The following is a 19,108-nucleotide window of genomic DNA, read 5'->3' on the forward strand; positions in this document are numbered from 1 at the left end:
CAGTTTGCATGCTGAATTTTGATTGGTCTCGTTTTTACTGTATATATTTATTAAAATATAGCCAGCTTTACAGTGCACGGTGACTGTGTTGGTTCTTCCATGCAGATGATATGAAAACACTGCTTGTAAATGTTTCTTGACATGCAAATCTAATTTTCTTTAGTTTTTCTCAGAGACAAAGATAAATATGAAGTTACTCTCTCCAAAAAAATGGTAAAAAAAAAAAAAAAGAACAAGAAATGAGTTAATTCCCCACCTGGTAGTCTAGTATACTGAAACCGAGACCTCGTTCTCCTTTCTCTAGTTCTAGCACCTGCACATTCGGAGACCATAGAGCCAATTCCATTTCATCCTCCTCCTCTTCATCATTGTTCTCCTCATCCATCTGCTCTTTCTCAGGGCTGCTTGGCTCTTGGGGCTCTTCTTCATCATTAACCTCCTGCTCCACTGCTGTAGCCTGACGGGCCTGAAAAGTAAAGCACAAATCACAATGAGATAGTAGTGGTTCTCAATTGGTGGGCGGTGACCCGAAATGGGTTGCAGGTCTGTTCTGTTGGGGTTACTTATTCAATCATAAATTAGGACTTCACAAAACAATACTATATAAATGTAAAAAAAAAATCATATTGTAATTAAACTTTCTGAGATTTTATCTATTTTTTTTAATTCGTTTTGTACTTTTTTATAATAAACTACTTTGGTGCCACATGTAAAATCTAGAACCTGAAGCAAAACCAGTAGAGAGCAACTGAGCTAAAATCCAGTTGTAAATTTTTATTATAGGATGAACAAACCTGAAACTCTTCCCTCATGCTGTTGCGTAGACTTGTATCTTTGGCAAACATGGAGAGGTTATTCTCAATCTGTAAAATTATTACAAAATAAGCAGGCATATTATTTTTCAGTTTCGTTTAAAATTATCGGCCAATGCAGAGTAACTTGTTAAAGCCAATTTTTACTTGCATTTGGCAGTTGTTGAGTGTTAATTTTGGACTCTCTTGCGTGTATGTACTTGGTACCTGCTCCTGAAGGCTGGCTGAGGGGCTGGATGAGTTCCACTCTTCGGATTCAGGTAGGTATTCGCTGCCCTGCAGGCGTCTGCAGCAAACCAATGTAAAGGGAGGAGGAACCTCTCGGAGGAACGCAACAGCCTCTCGTCTGGATTTCCCATACAACTGCACGCCATTCACCTGCGAATACAACTAGCATTTTATTGGGAGAATCTTCACCCACAAACATACAGAAATCTTTCACTGCACTTTCAAACTTTTCCCCTAGTGTTTGATTGTGGAAACAAAAATAAGGTCACTTGAAGTGTAACTTTCTTTGACAAGGATGTGAGAAATTATATTAAAATCCTATGGGGTGCTTATTAGGTTGGTGACTATATTACACTGTCTCTGTGGCATTCAACTGGCCATCTTTGATTGGCATTTCATGGAGCGGGCAAGCTTGAAGCTGCTATGGTGAGTTGGTGCGGCACTGTGCCATCTGCCCAAAACAGGAGGAAACCAAGGTCTCCACACATCATTTCCCTTATACACACACACACACATACACACCATCACTGTACCACTCGGCTTCTTAGCATCTAGCAAGGCCAAAAGGAGTACATTAGGATGTTTAGGTTACACTGAAAAATGGGATTTTCATAAACGATTCATCAGAACGTCAAACAAATGCACTGGCCCCAGGACGTAGCCTTAAGGTACGCCACATCCGTCTATAAGCCACTTTCCCTGCAGCCCTGCAAATCTCCCCTGCTTTAACCACCCAGGCTCCTGCCAACAGCAACAGGCTGAAGTCACAGCGGCCCTCGGCCACCAGACCAGGTGGGAGGGGGAAGTTTAGAGGGAAGGGGGCAGGAAGCAAGGCCAGTGGGGAGGTTAGGGCAGGGGACAGTCATGCAGATGGCCTCGGTCAGACTCAGGAGCCCTCCTGCCAGAACATCCATGAGCCAGCAGCAACATCAGCAGCAAGCCTTCCTGGAGGCTTGGTGCTGGCAGGATGCAAAGGTCAATGTTATTAAAGCAACCGAGAAGAGGTTCACCAAAGCTAGCCAATAGCAAAACTGCAGGCTGTCCAAACCCTGAGAGCCCACGTAACCATAATGCCAAATAGTGATGATGCAGGAAAGACACACATTGGCAGTGCAGATGCTGTTTAACACATTTTAAAATGACTTTACCTCCAGAATTTCATCTTCTGGTCGAAGCAGCCCATGTTTTGCCACTGGACCATCAGGAGCCACTGTAGAAATGTAGTGATGTCCATCAAAAGAGTCAAGTTCCACGCCCAAGCGCATCGTGTGTATTGGGAGAAGCTGAAGAAAAATTTTATGGCAAGACTCACTCATTGTAGTCACTACTGAGCATGACTGGGTTAGATTTAATATATACAGTATCTTGATATTTAAGTGTTTGCTCAAAAAGTGTTTCTTCAAAATGTTAAAACCAATCAAATCAAAATTCCATATAGTTTTTCTCTAAATGAACACAAGGATTAAATATTTTTTTCTTTATATGCACTAATATTATGCTATATTTTTACCAAAACACTTGAAAATATTAAAAGCTAGATGGGGACTTAATAATAACACTTTTTGTGCGATCATTAAAACAAACCATTCAGGAATTTTAATTGATTCATTGTAACAAATTGATTCACAGCAATTAATTAAACTTAATAACTTGTGCGGAGCTATCTGAAACCATCCCTGATATCTTTATGTTCTCATACTTGCAAGTCATGAGACAAAGAAGGATTATATATATAATCAACTCGCTACAATCTCCACTATATTTTATGAATAATTGATACATCGCCCGGCCCTACTACAGAGATGAATGAACAAATTAATGAATCATAAAATATGCTGTTTTCACGTTACCTTCGAGTACTTCTGCAGCTCAATATCATCATCTATGACTGGGTCAAGCTGTACAACCTGTAAAAAATAAAATGCAAATAAAATGTGAATAAAACATGAAAAAAAACTGGGAAAAACAAACCAAAAGTGAAAAACAAACCAAAAAATATTTAATAATAATAATTTTCCATAGTGGTAACCTCAAAGTGGTCAGCATACTCCCTTAATGGTGAGTAAACCCAAACAACAGTGTGTCAGCACATGAACTCAAATCCAACAGGAGTCAACTGAGGCAATCTACAGCCAGATTTAGCTGGTCGATCGAACATCTCTTATCACAGCATGCATAAGTGCTGGCGGTTCTTGCTGATGTGCAGTTTGCTTCATGTTTAATTGAGAGCCGCACTTAGCATCTGTTAACATTACTTCCCCTACATTTTTGCTTACCATAACATCGTAATGTGGACCGAGAGCCTGCTCCCATTTAGCACGAAGCTCCATCTCTGTCAGCTGGCCCGGCTCTTGCACTACAACACACACAATAATGAGAGCAGCATTTAAAGTCAATTACCGCCATTTGGGTGCCCACTGTCCGTGACCGAGTGAGTGGAAACGTATGACATTAATGTCAGGTGCTGCATACTAGCATGGGATTGATGTCAGGCTGACGGATGAATATAATCAGAGGGCCAAGAGTGTGCCGAGGGCAAAAGTTGAGAGAGGAGTCAGCAAAGATACTGCAGAAAAAGACAACGGGACGCCTGGGAACAGTATCGGCTGGAAGCCCAAAGGGCAATGGAGGCAGATAAATGGGTGGAACAGCTTTTATGGGCGCTTGTGACCCTTAACTATGATATGGGGCAGAAGTAGTAGGGGGTTGCAGAGAAATATGTTCTGGCTAAGAAAAAAAAGTTATTCTGTAACCTAAGCTGTAAATTTAACAAGACACTTGCCATGAATGAAAAAGGTTCTGATCTCCCGCTACTACAAACAACAGAGTCACATTAAATATGTTGAATATTAAATAATAACATAAATAGTACCTAGTTACAAAAATATCACATTTTGGTACATACCTTTAAAGTTTCGCCTTTTTTGGCTGCGTGCAACAAATCAAAATCATACAATGTCATAATGACATTCAAATTATCATAGTAAAAGTATTCATTTTAATACGAACTACTTAAATTCATAAAAACTATTTAAAAGTTTGGAATCTGTAAGGTTTCTTAAATGTTTTAAAAAAAGTGTCAAATGGGCACCAAGGCTGCATTTATTCAACCAAAAATGCAGTTAAAACTGAAATATCATGAAATAATATTACAATCCAAAATAACTGTTTAATATATTTTAAAATGTAATTTATTTCAGCTGTATTTTCAGCATAATTTCTCCAGTCTTCAGTGTCATATGATTCATTCTTATATGTTGATTACCTGCTCAAGAAATTTTTTTTATTGGGCTTCATTTGCTACTTTATTATTTTTGTGGATTTTCTTTATTTTTTTGTTCACATTTAATCAATTCCATGGCTCTTTGCTGAATAAAATCATGTATTTCTCAATTAAAAAAAAACAAACAAAAAAACATCAGTAATAATCATAACAGTACCCACCACCCCAAACTTTTAAATAGTAATGTATATTTTATTAAAAACAAAAGCGGCAAATTAATGTAAAATAAACGGCTTTTACTGACCACATGTAAAAAAAAAACATTAAAAAAGCTTTTTCAAGAGTTTCAGTCCCTGCTGTGGAGCACATTACATTAAAAAGTGAAGTCAGTGAGTGAGTGAGAGCGAGGGATGTAGACCTGATTAAATTAGCATTTCCAACGCCTCACTCACAACACCATTCATCACAAATGTTTGACTACATTAATACAGCAATGCATCGCTTCTACACGTGGGATGTCAAACCCCAGCCAACATCTGCAGCCCAGGTGCGGCACAATGGAAAATATGCAGAGCAGGGGAAATGTTGATCATGGCAATGGCTTGTTATGTTTACGTATCAGGAAAAACTCCGCTGACATGGAGAATAAATGTCCACCCCCTATCCAAATGTCAGTCAACATTTAATAGAGGGCATCACATGGGAAAACTTACTACAAACTCACAAAAGTTGAGTAAATGAGGTTTTTTATAGTACTTCCTGTGGTTTTTAACTGTTGTGGGCATTTCTGGAGCAACTGCAGACTGTAATTATACCAACGTGGACCGATTGTCACCACTTCTTTGTGATGGTGCGCTCTCGCCGTCAACTTTCACATTGATTTTAATGGGTCGAAACCACTGGTGTGACAGAACTTGGAAAAAGCACAGAAAACCCGGCAGCAACTAGTCCGTGTTGTCCACATTTTTTTAACATCAGGGCTGAAACACATCTGTTACAAGAGACTTTCAACTTTACATGACACAAAATAAACCATATAATGGCACTTCCAGGGTAGTTATCTTTAAAATCAATGGGTGAAATTCAGCGAAACCTCTCAGTTCGCTCTTATCAAATGTCACGTCAATGTACCAAAACAGCCGCACATTATCCATAAAGAAAATATTGAAGCATCTACATGCTCACATGGCAATATAATTTCTTAAGACCACAGGGTAAAAAAAGACGGGAGGTGAAAGCATGATTAAAGTGGTGTGTTTTTTGACTCGAGGGTGGCTATCATTTTACACGTGCTATGATTCCAGCTTTGGGAAATGAGTCCCTGACAACCAATCATTGTTATCCTGGGCATGTATTGGCCCAGTGCAACAGAACGCTTTATTTAGGAGTTTGGCAGGTACTGGGTCTTGTCCGGATTAATTAGGGCAGAATGTAACCAGAGCTCCGGGCTGCTTCAGCTTCAGCCAAGGCCTGCTCTTCCGCTTCCAGGCCACCTATCTCCATATTTATATCTGCCGGCTAACATGACTGAAACAATGCCTGCTAAGCTCAGTGTAGAAGCTGGCCTGAATCTGACCTCCATCCAGAGGGGAGCGGTAAGTATCAGATTCGTCAGTATTAAGCTTAAAGTATACTTGGGTTATATTTGTTTGCTTCGGTATGCGCACAGTGTAGGCATCAATGTAGTATGTGTGTACTGTATTGTACGTGTGTAGTCAAATTTTTGTCAGTACGCTCGGTTCCCGTGAATAATTTTTTTTGGCAATTTGTTTTGTCCAAAAGGAAGCAATGCTGCCCTGGCTAGTTTTTTCACAGAAAACATCAAACTACTAGAGACTATATTTATCAAACTCAAGTGTATTTATGATTAAAAAAAAAAAATCTGACAATAGGCTCTTAAAATTATATTTTATTCAACTTAATAAACTTTTCATTCCAAATCAACATTTTTTTTTTTTTAAGCATAAACTGATTTAAATTTGTTAAATTTCCTAAAAAAAGTCTTTGTCTCTCCAGCAAATTTATCTTGATTAAAAAATATTTAGATTAGTGCTTTCAGTCGATTAACATTTTATTTATCATGTAATACAATTCATTACAGGATGTGCCAATTAATTCATCTAATTTATCGAAAACTAGATTTGGCTGGGAAAAATGGGAAAAGTATCAAGTAGAAATCCCAGAAAATGTAGCTTTGGAAAGAAATATTTTTATTTGATTAACATAAAAATTTATTACACATAACCGTTTAGGCTAGGTAAATGGCTCTCTTTATGAATGGGCCATTGAATCATTGTTTCATTCACCGCAGCGTTTCTTGGAGATGCACAACACCTCTGTTGTGGCTTTATAGGTAATATTTTTGTTGGCAAAATTGAGCAAAAACAGACAATATTTTAGCCTATTTAAAATATAACAATATCAACTTCTTATTTACTGAACTGTTGTATAAAATCACATTTGCACTCGTGTGATCCTGCTCTTACTGCTTATACGACAAACATTAGACAAAAAGTCATACGGGGCATTTTTTCCCCAATATCTTAAATTTAAAGGCTGTTTAACTGCGTTTTATATAGGCTACATCACGCAGTGAGTTGTTGCCCTGCATCATGTTTGTCAACAGTCAACTTTATGCAGTGTAAGATGACGTACAGGTCTGGGACAGTGCATTAATTGCGTTAAAATATTTTAATTATGCTATTTTCCTATGACTAATAAATTAGTGAAAAACGACAGCCCTAGTTTAGAATTTGAAAAAGACAAAAATACTGAGGAAGATATTCATTTTTGCAGTGCATGCAACATTTAATACTATGACTTTATAAATTTAAGACTTTCAGTTCTGATGTACGACCTTCTAGGCTTTCATGTGCTGTAAACAAAACTTGGTTCTCAGGAGACATTCTCACCGGAGCTTAAGCTATGCCTTAAGCAATGTGTCATATGACACTCTCTTGTAAACACATGTACAAAAGTTACCAGACGCTAGATATTAGTTTATGAAGTTTTAAGTATGGATATTTTTCTTACACAGACTCATCAATTTGCTTCAGAAGGCCTGTATTAACTCCCTGGAGCTGTGTGAAGCACTTTTCATGATGGATGGATGCACTTATTTGGGCTTCAAAATTTTGATCCCCATTCACTGCCATTATAAAGCTTACTAGTAAAAATACTAGCAATGATGTAAACTCAAAGTTGCATTTCCTGCATGAGCACCAAGGCTCAACATATTAATAAAAAGCCAATCGAAACAAAGTGAAGAATGTTTTTACAAGAGCAGAACAACAGAGGGCTGGTCTGTGTAAAGTCTTTCATATCGGCCGCATTTTTGAGCACCTGTATGTGAGTGAACAGACGTGTGTTGTGTTGTCTGAACTCACTTTTCCCCTGCATCTGTTGTGGGATCCCACTCAGAGCAGGGTCCATAGACTCCACCACAGAGCCCCTCTGAACATCCGCCCGTGCCTTGATCTCAGACGATCTCTTCAGAGACACACGCGACGACTCTCTCTGGACTGTATACACAAACATACACACTTAAAGGGATAGTTCACCCAAATATAAAAATTATGTCATTAATGATTCACCCTCATATCGTTCCAAACCCGTAAGACCTCCGTCATCTTTGGAACACAGTTTAAGATATTTTAGATTTAGTCCGGGAGCTTTCTGTCCCTCCATTGAAGCTGTGTGTACGGTATACTGTCCATGTCCAGAAAGGTAAGAAAAACATCATCAAAGTAGTCCATGTGACATCAGAGGGTCGGTTAGAATTTTTTGAAGCATTTTGGTCCAAAAATAACTAAAATTACGACTTTATTCAGCATTGTCTTCTCTTCCGGGTCTGTTGCGAGTGCATTCATTTCCACGAACCGGTTCTTTCGGACAGTTCGATTCAATAAACCGGTTGAAGAAAATGGTTCACTGGTTCTTTTGCGCTCGATGTAATGGCGTCATTGGTGATGATTGCCCTTGATTCAAGCCTTCGTTTTACCCGCGCTCATAACACTAGCACAGAATCAGTTCAGAATCAATCATCAAAAGAATCAGTTCGGTTCATGCGCTCTGTGTGTCAGTCTGCTTCACGCTGAATCACACATGCGCAGTATCATCAGCTCCTCGGTTCTTCTTATCTGGCTCGGCTCGGTGTTCATCTTCAGTTCTCTCTTCACAGCAGTTCAGTCAGTGTACTGTTTGAGTGCATGAATTACTCCGGGATATTGGTTTGTTTGAACTCAGAGGGAGTGTCAGCCACATTAAAAAAGTTAACAGCTTAAGTCATTTGTGGATTAATGCGTATTAGAGATGTGAACCGTTTAAAACGATTCAGTTCGATTTGGTGAACTGGTTCAACGAGAAGAATCGGTTAAATCGAACGAATCGTTCGCGAACCGGACATCACTACAACAGACCCGGAAGAGAAGACAATGCTGAATAAAGTCGTAATTTTTGTTATTTTGGACCAAAATGTATTTTCGATGCTTCGGCAAATTCTAACTGACCCTCTGATGTCACATGGACTACTTTGATGATGTTTTTCTTACCTTTCTGGAAATGGACAGTAGACCGTACACACAGCTTCAATGGAGGGACTGAGAGCTCTCTGACTAAATCTAAAATATCTTAAACTGTGTTCAGAAGATAAACGGAGGTCTTACGGGTTTGGAACGACATGAGGGTGTCATTAATGACATAATTTTCATTTTTGGTTGAACTAATCCTTTAATTCTGAATCAACATGTATTTTTAACCAGACACAAACAATCATTTATAAAGATGTAAATATATAAATAAATACACACACACATCTGTCCAAGACTACTGAGGACCATAAAACTGTCTAATGTCAATTTGTCATAGCGAAAGCTAATAATGTCAAGTAGGCCTCAAACTTGTATTTTTACAGCAATAAAATCTGCAATAAAATTGACTTGAAATTCAAACACTCTCACACGTCAACAGCATGTCTGTCTTGACCACCACATCCTATATCCTGTTCATTACAGGAGCTCCCATACAACCATTTTTCAGCCATTTGCTAAAAGCCTGTGGTTTTCCTGATCAAATACTGTCAATTCATATATACATATATATTTCCTTTAACTTAAAAAAGGAAAGGAATGCGATAACTTAAAATACATTTTAGAATCTAACAATGTATCTCATATCTATTAAATACAAATATTTGATATTAAACTTAATATACATTTTTATTTGTAACATTTTTACATTGATCGTCAGCCCTAAAAAGTCAACACTGTATTTAGTGATTTAAAGACCTTAATATTTATTTCTTTACTTAACATATATAATGTTGTTTTGAAAATTAACAAAAGTAAAAAGTTTTACTACTGTATGTCCCAACAGGAAAGTGCCTTAAACAAACACTTCATGGATGAAGAGTACATCCATAAAGTGTACGGAAAGTTTTATGATTTTTGAATTTATTGCAGATATGCATTGCTTTCTGTGTTTGAATTTCCTGTTTTGATATAGTTGAAAGCCCAACAATTTCACATATTATTTATATATTTCTTAAAAACGGAACACATAAAAATTTATTTTACATACATAATATTAAATGTAAATATAAATATTTGTGTTTGAATTTCCTGTTTTGATGCAGTTTAAAAACCCAAAAATTTCACATATTATATATTTTATTAAAAACTAATGTATTTAATATAAAATTTAAATATAAGTATTTGTGTTTGCATTTACGGTTTAGATGCAGTATAATATCACATAATGTTTATTTTTTTTAAAACGTAACAATGCATTCAAACAAAAATACTTTAAATATTTACTATTATTATTATTATATTTGATAAAATCTTATCTTTTTTTTTTTTTTTTTTAAGATTTTCAATCGAATGACAGCTCTATAAGTACAGCTCTGATCCTAACATAATACATGCACTTTACCTTTATCTAGCGATTTCTCTACAGCTGTCCTCTTGGGCGAGTTGATCTTCCTAATGACGGTAAGGTGTACGATATCGCCCGTCCGCTTCATTACCTCCAGGACTTCCTGGTTGGTGAATCCCTGGAGGTTCACGCCATCCAACTGTTCACACAGACACAAAGACAACCAAGAAGTCACTTCAGGCCAAGCGAACCGACTGATTAGCCTAGCGTGAGGCTCAAACCCATTCTTATTAAACTGTGAATCGACGTGAAATGAAAGAGACATCTTGCTTAGTTGGCGTTCTGTTTCTTTCAGAGCGCTCGTATGGACACAAGGCTAATTAAGGTAGAGCTCATTAAAAAGTGATTAGGAACCCACTGCTATTATCCTGTCGTGGACAAGGATTTTCCCGCTCTGCTCAGCGGCGCTGCCTGGAACCACGCTCTTCACGAAGACCCCCATCGCATCTGACATGCAACAGAGACCAGAGATCATAATTAACAGCGTACTGATTAATCGTCGGGTTTCTGGTAAAACTAGGCAAAATATGTTTCTTACCCTTAGTGGTCAAAGCGTTGCGTCCGATTATGGTGACCCCGAGGCTCTGGCCTTCCTTCTTTTTTAACGCAACTTCATGCATTTCGTAGCCCTCCAAATTTGGCTGCAACATAATCAAACATAATCATACAGATCAAACACTGACATTTGTTTTGTTGTTTCTAAACACTGCTTTTTGTTACAGGATGAGTCTACAAAAACATGTTTGAGCGCTATATTAATCCAAAATCAATGGGGAAAAAAATCGGTGTACTTTTGGTGTACATTAAGAACAAGTCGTAGTAACTCTAATTGGATTCCCACTTCTGTAAGACAGTAAGATTTTTTTTTTTTTTTTTTAAATCAGCCTAAAAGGCAAAATAATTAAATATGCTGTTTTAATAATGTATACTTTTTGCATTATAGTTAAAATTTTGGGGGGATAATTAAACATTTAAATAACCCATTAATAATTATTTCATTAATTTATTTCAATATTTTTTTATGATTATTTTATTTGAATATTACAGATTTTATATTTTTATTGATGCTGTGCAACTTTTATTTAAGCAAAAAAATAAAATAATTTATGGTAATAACACAAATCAAAACACTACAATGCCATATAAACAATTACAGTTCAAACATCTTATTTGTTTTATGACAATGATAATTTTGGTGACCAAAGCACTTATTAATTGTTAAAATAATATCTAGTACAAAAAATATGATCACAGAATTTGCCTATAAAAGTTATGTTTTTAAATGTACATTTTAACTTTAAATGTAAACACACACACACACACATAATTTTTTTAAAATGTTTAAACAAAATTGTAAGTAAAAACAAACTAAATTTCTTATTTATTAGTTTAAAAACTAAATAAATAAATGAAAATGCATGTTCTTTATAGTTATTAAAAACAAAAATATACACATACACACACACACACACATATATATATATATATATATATATATATATATATATATATATATATATATATATATATATATATATATATCATTATTTAATTTGTACACTTTAAATGTAATTATTATATCATAGATTATTATTGTAGAATTATATTATGTTGTTATTATTATATTTATTCATTATATTTATTGATATTTTAAAACATTTAAAATATAATTGTAAATAAAAATGTTGTGATTTTGGTATTAAATAACTAACTGGCTAGGTTTATTTTTCAAAGATGATATTGCATCATTCATACAAGGTTGTGTATTCTGTACCGTTTTGCTGCCCCTGCGGGATGGCACATGAGGTGGAGGAGGCAGAGAGGTGACAGGAGCCGTGGCAGGGGCAGGTGGAGGTGGAGGCTGGGGCGCTCCCAGAGGGTCTCGTGCGATCAGCATCCTCACATGGGTACCGCAGGCCTGCAGCACTTGCACCACCTGGTCACTGACCAGACCTCGAGTGGACGTCTCACCGATCCGCAGGATGTGGTCACCTGTCCTTAGCCTCCCGTCCTGGAAGTAAATGAGCGAAAGGAGGAAGTTGACATCATTGAAGATGAGGTGAATCTGTCTGTCCATCTATCTATATGAGATCCATCCATCCATCCAGAAAAAAAAAGTTCCTCCATCCCCCTTTTTAATTTATATGGTAAAGCATCCAGATGTTGTTTGTATTTTTTTTTTTGTAATTCCCATTGTTCTCAATAATTGTTGCAAAACTTAACAAAATTATATGTAAAACAAATAGTAGTGCAAGGAATTTCTATATATACATTTTAAATATATATAACTATATTTGTAAAATGATGCATGCATCCACATATAAGGATATATACATTAATTTCATTTGGTAAGACTTTATTTTAAGGTGTCATTGTTGCCCCTTACATGTACTTACTATTATAATAACAATTAATTGTATAATTACATGCAATTACATATAATTACAATTACAAGTAATTACAAGTATATGTTTGTTTAAATTTGTTATATTTTTTTAAATTATGCCTGCATCAAAACATATACATTTTGTAATTTGTTAAAATTCTAAACACACAGTAAACATTTATATAAAAATTTAGTTTATTACTCGTATTTGCTAAAAAAAAATGTTTATATATCTTCCTATATATATATATATATATATACACATACACACACACACATATACATAATATATTTTGTAAATAGTATTTATTTTAGTAATTTTATGTCAATTACTATTGGTACCAGCAGAGATACAAACACATTTTACCGGTTAACAATTGCAGGCCGTATTAAAAGTCATTTTTACCGGCCTCCAAAGTGTAATTTACCTCCCAATCGCAGGCCTGAGCCAAATCTCACATTTACAACCTAATTTGTTCCTATCATCCAGGGGTGCAAGAGCCAAAAGTCTAACATCCACAAAAACCATGTCACTCTTACGTGGTCTTTCCTCACGGCCCTTTCCGGACGGCTTGAGCTGTGAGATGTATTCTTCTTTCTAGGACTCTGGCAGACGGGCCAAACAACGGCGAGAGGAAGGGGAGGACTAAAGACTGATTACACAAAGCACGGAGAATAGAACAGCCGTCTTTGTGAAGCGCGAGACATAAAAGGCGTTTGATACATCAACTTGTGCAGGGAAAATGTCGGCAGCTTGTTCCTGCCACTGTGCCGGGGACAGCGGGGGTGCATTGAAGCCCGCCGCAGCCATTAAAGGTTGAAATGGGAAACGCCAGGGATAACAAAGCCCTGATTTTGACAGCTTTTTTGGAGCATAAGATCCACTGATGTGTGAAATGCAAGCAATGTGCCTTTTGAACAAGAAGGGGTTTGTTGCCTGAGCTCTGGACACTGGGTGGGAGAGAGGAGGTGTGTGTGTGTGTGTGTGTGTGTGTGTGTGTGTGTGTGTGTGTGTGTGTGTGAGAGAGGGGTCTAAACCAGGACAGGTTGTTTTCCAGTCTCTGTCCCTCCCGGCTAAGCACTGAAAAGAGTAAAGCTAACATCACTTGGTGTGTATAGAACAATCTGCTTTTCAAATTCCCACCTCAAATGTTTTTCAGCAGTGCTGAAGATATGGACTGAGTAAAGTCATCTAAATGGGATTACTGCAAATACATGCATGCTCTGTGTGCCGTCCTACATGATAACTACAGTATAACTGTTCTCCTAATGCTGACATTTAGTTAAACATCTAAATGTCAACTTTATAGTTTTTCTATACTGTAAAAAAACAATATAACACTTTTTTGGGGTTGTATAGAAGTAATAAATTATATATAAATATATCTATAAAATTCCAAATTTATAGAACCCCTAAAGAGTCACGATCAGGCACGTGCACAGGTACTGTAGGGCTCAACCTGTGCAGAGCACATGCCCTTTTCGCCTTGCACTCCAAAGTGCCCTTTTATTTTAGGGGGCGTTCTTTCTTTTTTTTCCTCTCAAGAAATCAATGCTATTAATCACCATTTACGTCTGTCTGTTTCACAAATATTTTGCCAATGAATCATTAAACAGAGCTTGTGACTAAAATCTTGTTGGATCTGCTCAAACAGTCAGTAAAACCTCATAACTCCACCCCATCTACCTCGATTGAATGAACTGAAGCTCAACAGCAGCAGTGTTGCCAAGTCCACAGCTCGAAGCGACACACATATATATATATATATATATATATATATATATATAAAATGATATATATAAATGAGGCTCATTCATCTATTAACAAACATGTACCGCATGCAAGCGGCACGGTGCAACACGCAATAATACTATAGAATGAATTTTAATCAGTTATGTTGTCTACATTGGATGTGGCGCGACACGACATGACAAATCTCCGACAGTAAACTGCCTTGTCCTGTTTATGATGTACTGACACAAAGGTCAAATGTCCAATGGGGACACTAGACAGACTCAACCTGTTGCGACGCGGTTCACAAGCAAGCGGCACATTAACTCCTCGTCTGCACGCGCTCCCTTTGAAATAGGAATCATTGCCACATTTCTGGTTAACATCTTCAATTTATCGCGGTCTCCTTTGTATTTGGCCAGTTTGGAGAAACCCTCATCAAACTCAACCAGCCAGGCATTTGCGATCAATTAGAGAATCAAAAATTACCCATAATTCTTAGCAAAATGTGTTGAGGAAACGTGTAGGAGACACAAAGACAAACCTTATCAGCCACACTGCCTGGCACCACGGTCCTGACCACCATTCCTGTTGCCTTGCCTCCAACAATCCCAAATCCCAGGCCAGATCCATCGTTCACCAGCTCGATCTCCTCCATGTGTCCCCACTGATCCTGCAAAAGACACACACAGGAGACAGTTTTCAATCTCTCGTCTTGTCTTATACATTATAGGTCAGTGTGCATTGGTCATAATTTACTTTGAGCCACAAAACTGTCTACTTAAAGAATAAAGATCCATTCAATCACCTTTGATTGTCTAAATAGGGAGCAATTGACGACCCAAGACCTATGACTACATCCTGCGGCAGAGTCGTTATAGGGCACGGAATGCTAATGAATGTGTTAATTGTGTGATCCCACAGTGGCTGATCAATGTCAGGGTCAGGAAAGCCCACGAGAGTCTTTGTGATCTCCCGTCATTGGTGCTCCTAATCACCCAAGTCTCCTTGGGCTCATATAAATGACCTGCAATCAGAACATTTCTGTTCTCTTATTACCAGGCTGTTATCTGCCGGGTGACTACCTCTGCAATTTTGTCACTATCTAATGAAACCCCTCCTCTGCCGTTCGCCCAGTCGCTCTTTCGAAACAAAGCTTTACACTAGCGCTCACCCTTCTGTGAGGAGAAAAGAACCATTTCGGAGATAAGAAGTCTCTTTCGGAGTCCACAAAGAAAAACTCAAGTACTTTTTGAGACTTACTTACTTACCCGGGTCGAAATTCACAGCTGTCAGGATTCATCAGTGTACATTAGGGTATAAAATTGCCATTCTTTAATCTTATGCAATTTGTATGATGTTGCATAATGGATGCATATGGATTTGGTTAGGATTAGATTAGTAAAAAAAAAACAACAACACAGAAACAACTAAAACTAAAATGAAAAACAAAACATACAAAAAAAAAACAAGGAAACAACAAACTTTTAAACAAAATAAAACAATATAAAAATAAAATAACTAAACATACAAAAAATAAAAGTAAAACAAAATGAAAACAAGACGAAACAAAAAAAAGCACAAAACAAAAACTAAAAACAAAAAAGGCAAAACAATACTAAAAAAACAAAAACATACAAAACCATTAAAATAATTATGCTTCAGCAAAAAGACAATTTCAAAAGATGTCATTTCTGATTTTGCTTTTTCCTTTGAACATGCCTGGAATCCTATAATAAATCTGTTAAGAGGATTCAAACACTGATGACCCAAACCCAACAAATACAGCTATATTTCTTTTCACAAACAGTCGTATTTCCTTCAGGCCGCAGCTTACATAAACATATATACATATGCGATGGTTAATGAGAATGACATTGTGGGAGGCAGAAAACATTTCCGTTGGGAAAAGGCTTGGATGTTATTCCTTCAGGAGTGGGAATCCCAACAAGTCTTGCCTGCATGAAACTTTCCAATGGAGTATAATTAGGATTCAAGATATTTTCAAGGGCTGCGGAGGTCTTGGTCTACCGAGAGATAGAAGGGCAGGGGAAGTGAGGAAAAACATACCTCAGCTACATTTGCTCTCGCTCTCCTCCATTTAAGGAATGGAGCTGTGATCCCTTTGGGGTCCTAACAATCTTAAATAGATAAATATTTTCTCAGCTTTAAACGATAAGAGAATAGATTGAAATGGAAGGGAAAGTGGGGGTCTGTTTGAATATGGGGTTAGCAGGAGGACATAACACATCCTTGTGGAGTGACGTCTTCATTGCTAAGCTTTTAAGCCGACATATGATGATGGATATTAGTAATTCCCAAGTCTCAGATTGACAGGTATTTAAACGCAATAAGGAAACAATGCGTTTGGAGTTTTAAGTAACAAGATCTTAAATTTAACATGATCAACAAGGCAGAATAACAGGAAAACATGTCCAGGGGTCTCATTTATAAACGTTGCGTATGCACAAAATGGGCATAGAAACATGCGGAGGCAATTTTCAACGCACATATTGTGATTTAAAAAAAACAAACTTAGCGTAAATATGTACGCACCGTACAAACATTCTAGACCATGCGTACAAACTCTTTTTCATAGAGTGAGAAAAGTAATGAAGTAAACAATGATTTTAAACTCTATTTTTATGTCAATATACACATTTACATTAAATACTCCACTCGCATTGATGGAGATAAACACTGAAATTACATAATTTTACCAAAAACAATTACCCGTACATAATTTTATTAACAATAGGCTACATAATTTTCCTTTGGTATGCTATGTTTTAATGACGGCGAGGAGTGCTATAGGTGCACAATAATTCATCTTTAAACTAAACTACAGATCACATGTTATGAGAAATATTTTAGCGGGAAGGAATTGTGGATTGATGTGAATGCCAGCAAGCAGGAATAATGCTCAGAATGCATGTGGATTAAACCTCTCCGATGACGTTCATCACCATGGATTGATTTTATCGGGTTACAAGAAAAGGTAGGATATTGATTTACTTGTGAACTGTTAATAGGCTACTGATTTTATGATTGATCATGCTAGCTACGGCATTCGAGTCCATAAGCGTCCAACTAGAAATGACAGCCTGATGAAGAACCTGCATTACAAAAAGTAGTCTTTAAAGGTTATTCACGATTGCGTATTGCTGCCAAGGTATCTAGTCTTTACAGTGCTTTTTAATATGGAGCTGTTTGGTAGATCGCGATCTATCTAATTTGTTTGTCTACACTGTAATTAAAATGTGGCAAACTTTAATGGACAGTAAAACAAAGGCCAAACAGGCAACCGTAACTTCATATTGACAAGCAGCTAAACAAAGTCAGAACGTCGTAACTCAATCTGAGCGTTCCAAACAAAGTGAAAGAGCGGTAACTGTGTTAAACAGTGTTCTGCCTTGGTTTCTCCTGGGCTTTTCGAAATTACTGTTGAGACAATCCATTATTTTATCGGAAAAACAACGAAATTGACTTACTTATTCACATGTTAAAGGATATTTAAAATGTCACAAAAATATCAATAACGAATTTTCGACAGAAATCTAAGTTACGGTACTTTGCCTTTGCAAGGCAGAATACTCAGGTAGGCTGTGGCATTTAAAAAATGCTCAATTGGTACTAAGGAGCACAAATTTGCCAAGAAAATATCCCCCACACCATTACACCACCACCACCAGCCTGAACCGCTGAGACAAGGCAGGATGCTTTCATGTTCTTTACACCAAATTCTGACCCTTCCATCTAAATGTCGCAGCAGAAATTCTCTTTTTCGGACCATTCTCTGAAAACCCTAGAGATGCTTGTGTGTGAAAATCCCAGAACAAAATGATATTTTTAAAGTGAGCAAAAATTAAACGTGGGATTTTTTTAAAACAAGATAAAATAGGGCTGACATTTTAAAAATTGTAAATTTAAAAAAAAAGAGGAATAGAATGAATCATATTAATCACACTAATTCACAATTCTAAATATTTGTCTAAAACACAAATCAAATAAATGTATAAAAACAAGCATATTTAAATATTACATTAAAAACTAAATTAGCATTTTGTATTATTTTAAAATTAAATGCGTACAGACTTGTAGTATTTGTTGTTTCTATGTGTATAAATTACGGCTGACAATTGATTACAATTTTTTTTTTAAATATATTTACAGAACTTAATCATTACCTGTCTGCAAGAATTAATCATTAATCGCAATTATTTGCAATACTAAATAATATTAACTTAAGTAAATATTAATATAATGTGTTTTTTATTATTATTATTATTATTATATAACTATTAAAGGGGGTCATATGATGCCATTTTTTTTTTTTCTTTCTCTGGAGTGTTACAAGCTCTTGGTGCATGAAGAAGATCTGTAAAGTTACAAAGACTAAAGTCTCAAATCCAAAGAGATATTCTTTATCAGAGTTAAGACTGCCACGCCCCCCTAAAACGCCTCATTTAAACACACCCTCACATGTCTCTGTCACTATGTGGAAAGATTTGCGTAATGCTGCCCAAATGTTCACGCAAAGAAAGAAGGCGTGGTTTCATTAACCGTACACAGTTAGTGTTGAAGCAGTCATGTCAGGGAGATGTTTCTAGGTGAAAGCAAAAGCACTTAATTTGGCTTTCCAAAATCCAAAGAGATATTCTTTATCAGAGTTAAGACTAATAAAGATCCTAAGAAGGAGGGACTTTGCAGAAAACGACGCATTTGAGAGAGGCGGGGCATTGAGGACCTACAATAATGTACAGTATTTGAAAAATATTGTGTTTTTTGAACAT

The 19,108-nt window shown here is 36.6% G+C and overlaps 1 protein-coding gene across 1 annotated transcript in view; it reads right to left on the reverse strand.

Annotated features, from left to right (window-relative positions):
- The window catches only part of LOC132160200 (inaD-like protein), a 128,547-nt gene that overhangs the window by 100,877 nt on the left and 8,562 nt on the right, over positions 1–19,108 (reverse strand). The window contains exons 7-18 of the mRNA XM_059569946.1: positions 14,860–14,988; positions 11,972–12,208; positions 10,736–10,838; positions 10,556–10,644; positions 10,195–10,336; positions 7,650–7,784; positions 3,317–3,396; positions 2,891–2,947; positions 2,189–2,323; positions 1,020–1,190; positions 795–863; positions 257–466 (exon numbers count right to left, since the gene is read on the reverse strand). Coding sequence (XP_059425929.1) covers positions 257–466; positions 795–863; positions 1,020–1,190; positions 2,189–2,323; positions 2,891–2,947; positions 3,317–3,396; positions 7,650–7,784; positions 10,195–10,336; positions 10,556–10,644; positions 10,736–10,838; positions 11,972–12,208; positions 14,860–14,988 — 1,557 coding nt within the window. The remainder of the gene's footprint in view (positions 1–256; positions 467–794; positions 864–1,019; positions 1,191–2,188; positions 2,324–2,890; positions 2,948–3,316; positions 3,397–7,649; positions 7,785–10,194; positions 10,337–10,555; positions 10,645–10,735; positions 10,839–11,971; positions 12,209–14,859; positions 14,989–19,108) is intronic.

This window comes from Carassius carassius, chromosome 16 (assembly GCF_963082965.1).
Source record: "Carassius carassius chromosome 16, fCarCar2.1, whole genome shotgun sequence".
In the NCBI taxonomy this organism is placed as follows: domain Eukaryota; kingdom Metazoa; phylum Chordata; class Actinopteri; order Cypriniformes; family Cyprinidae; genus Carassius; species Carassius carassius.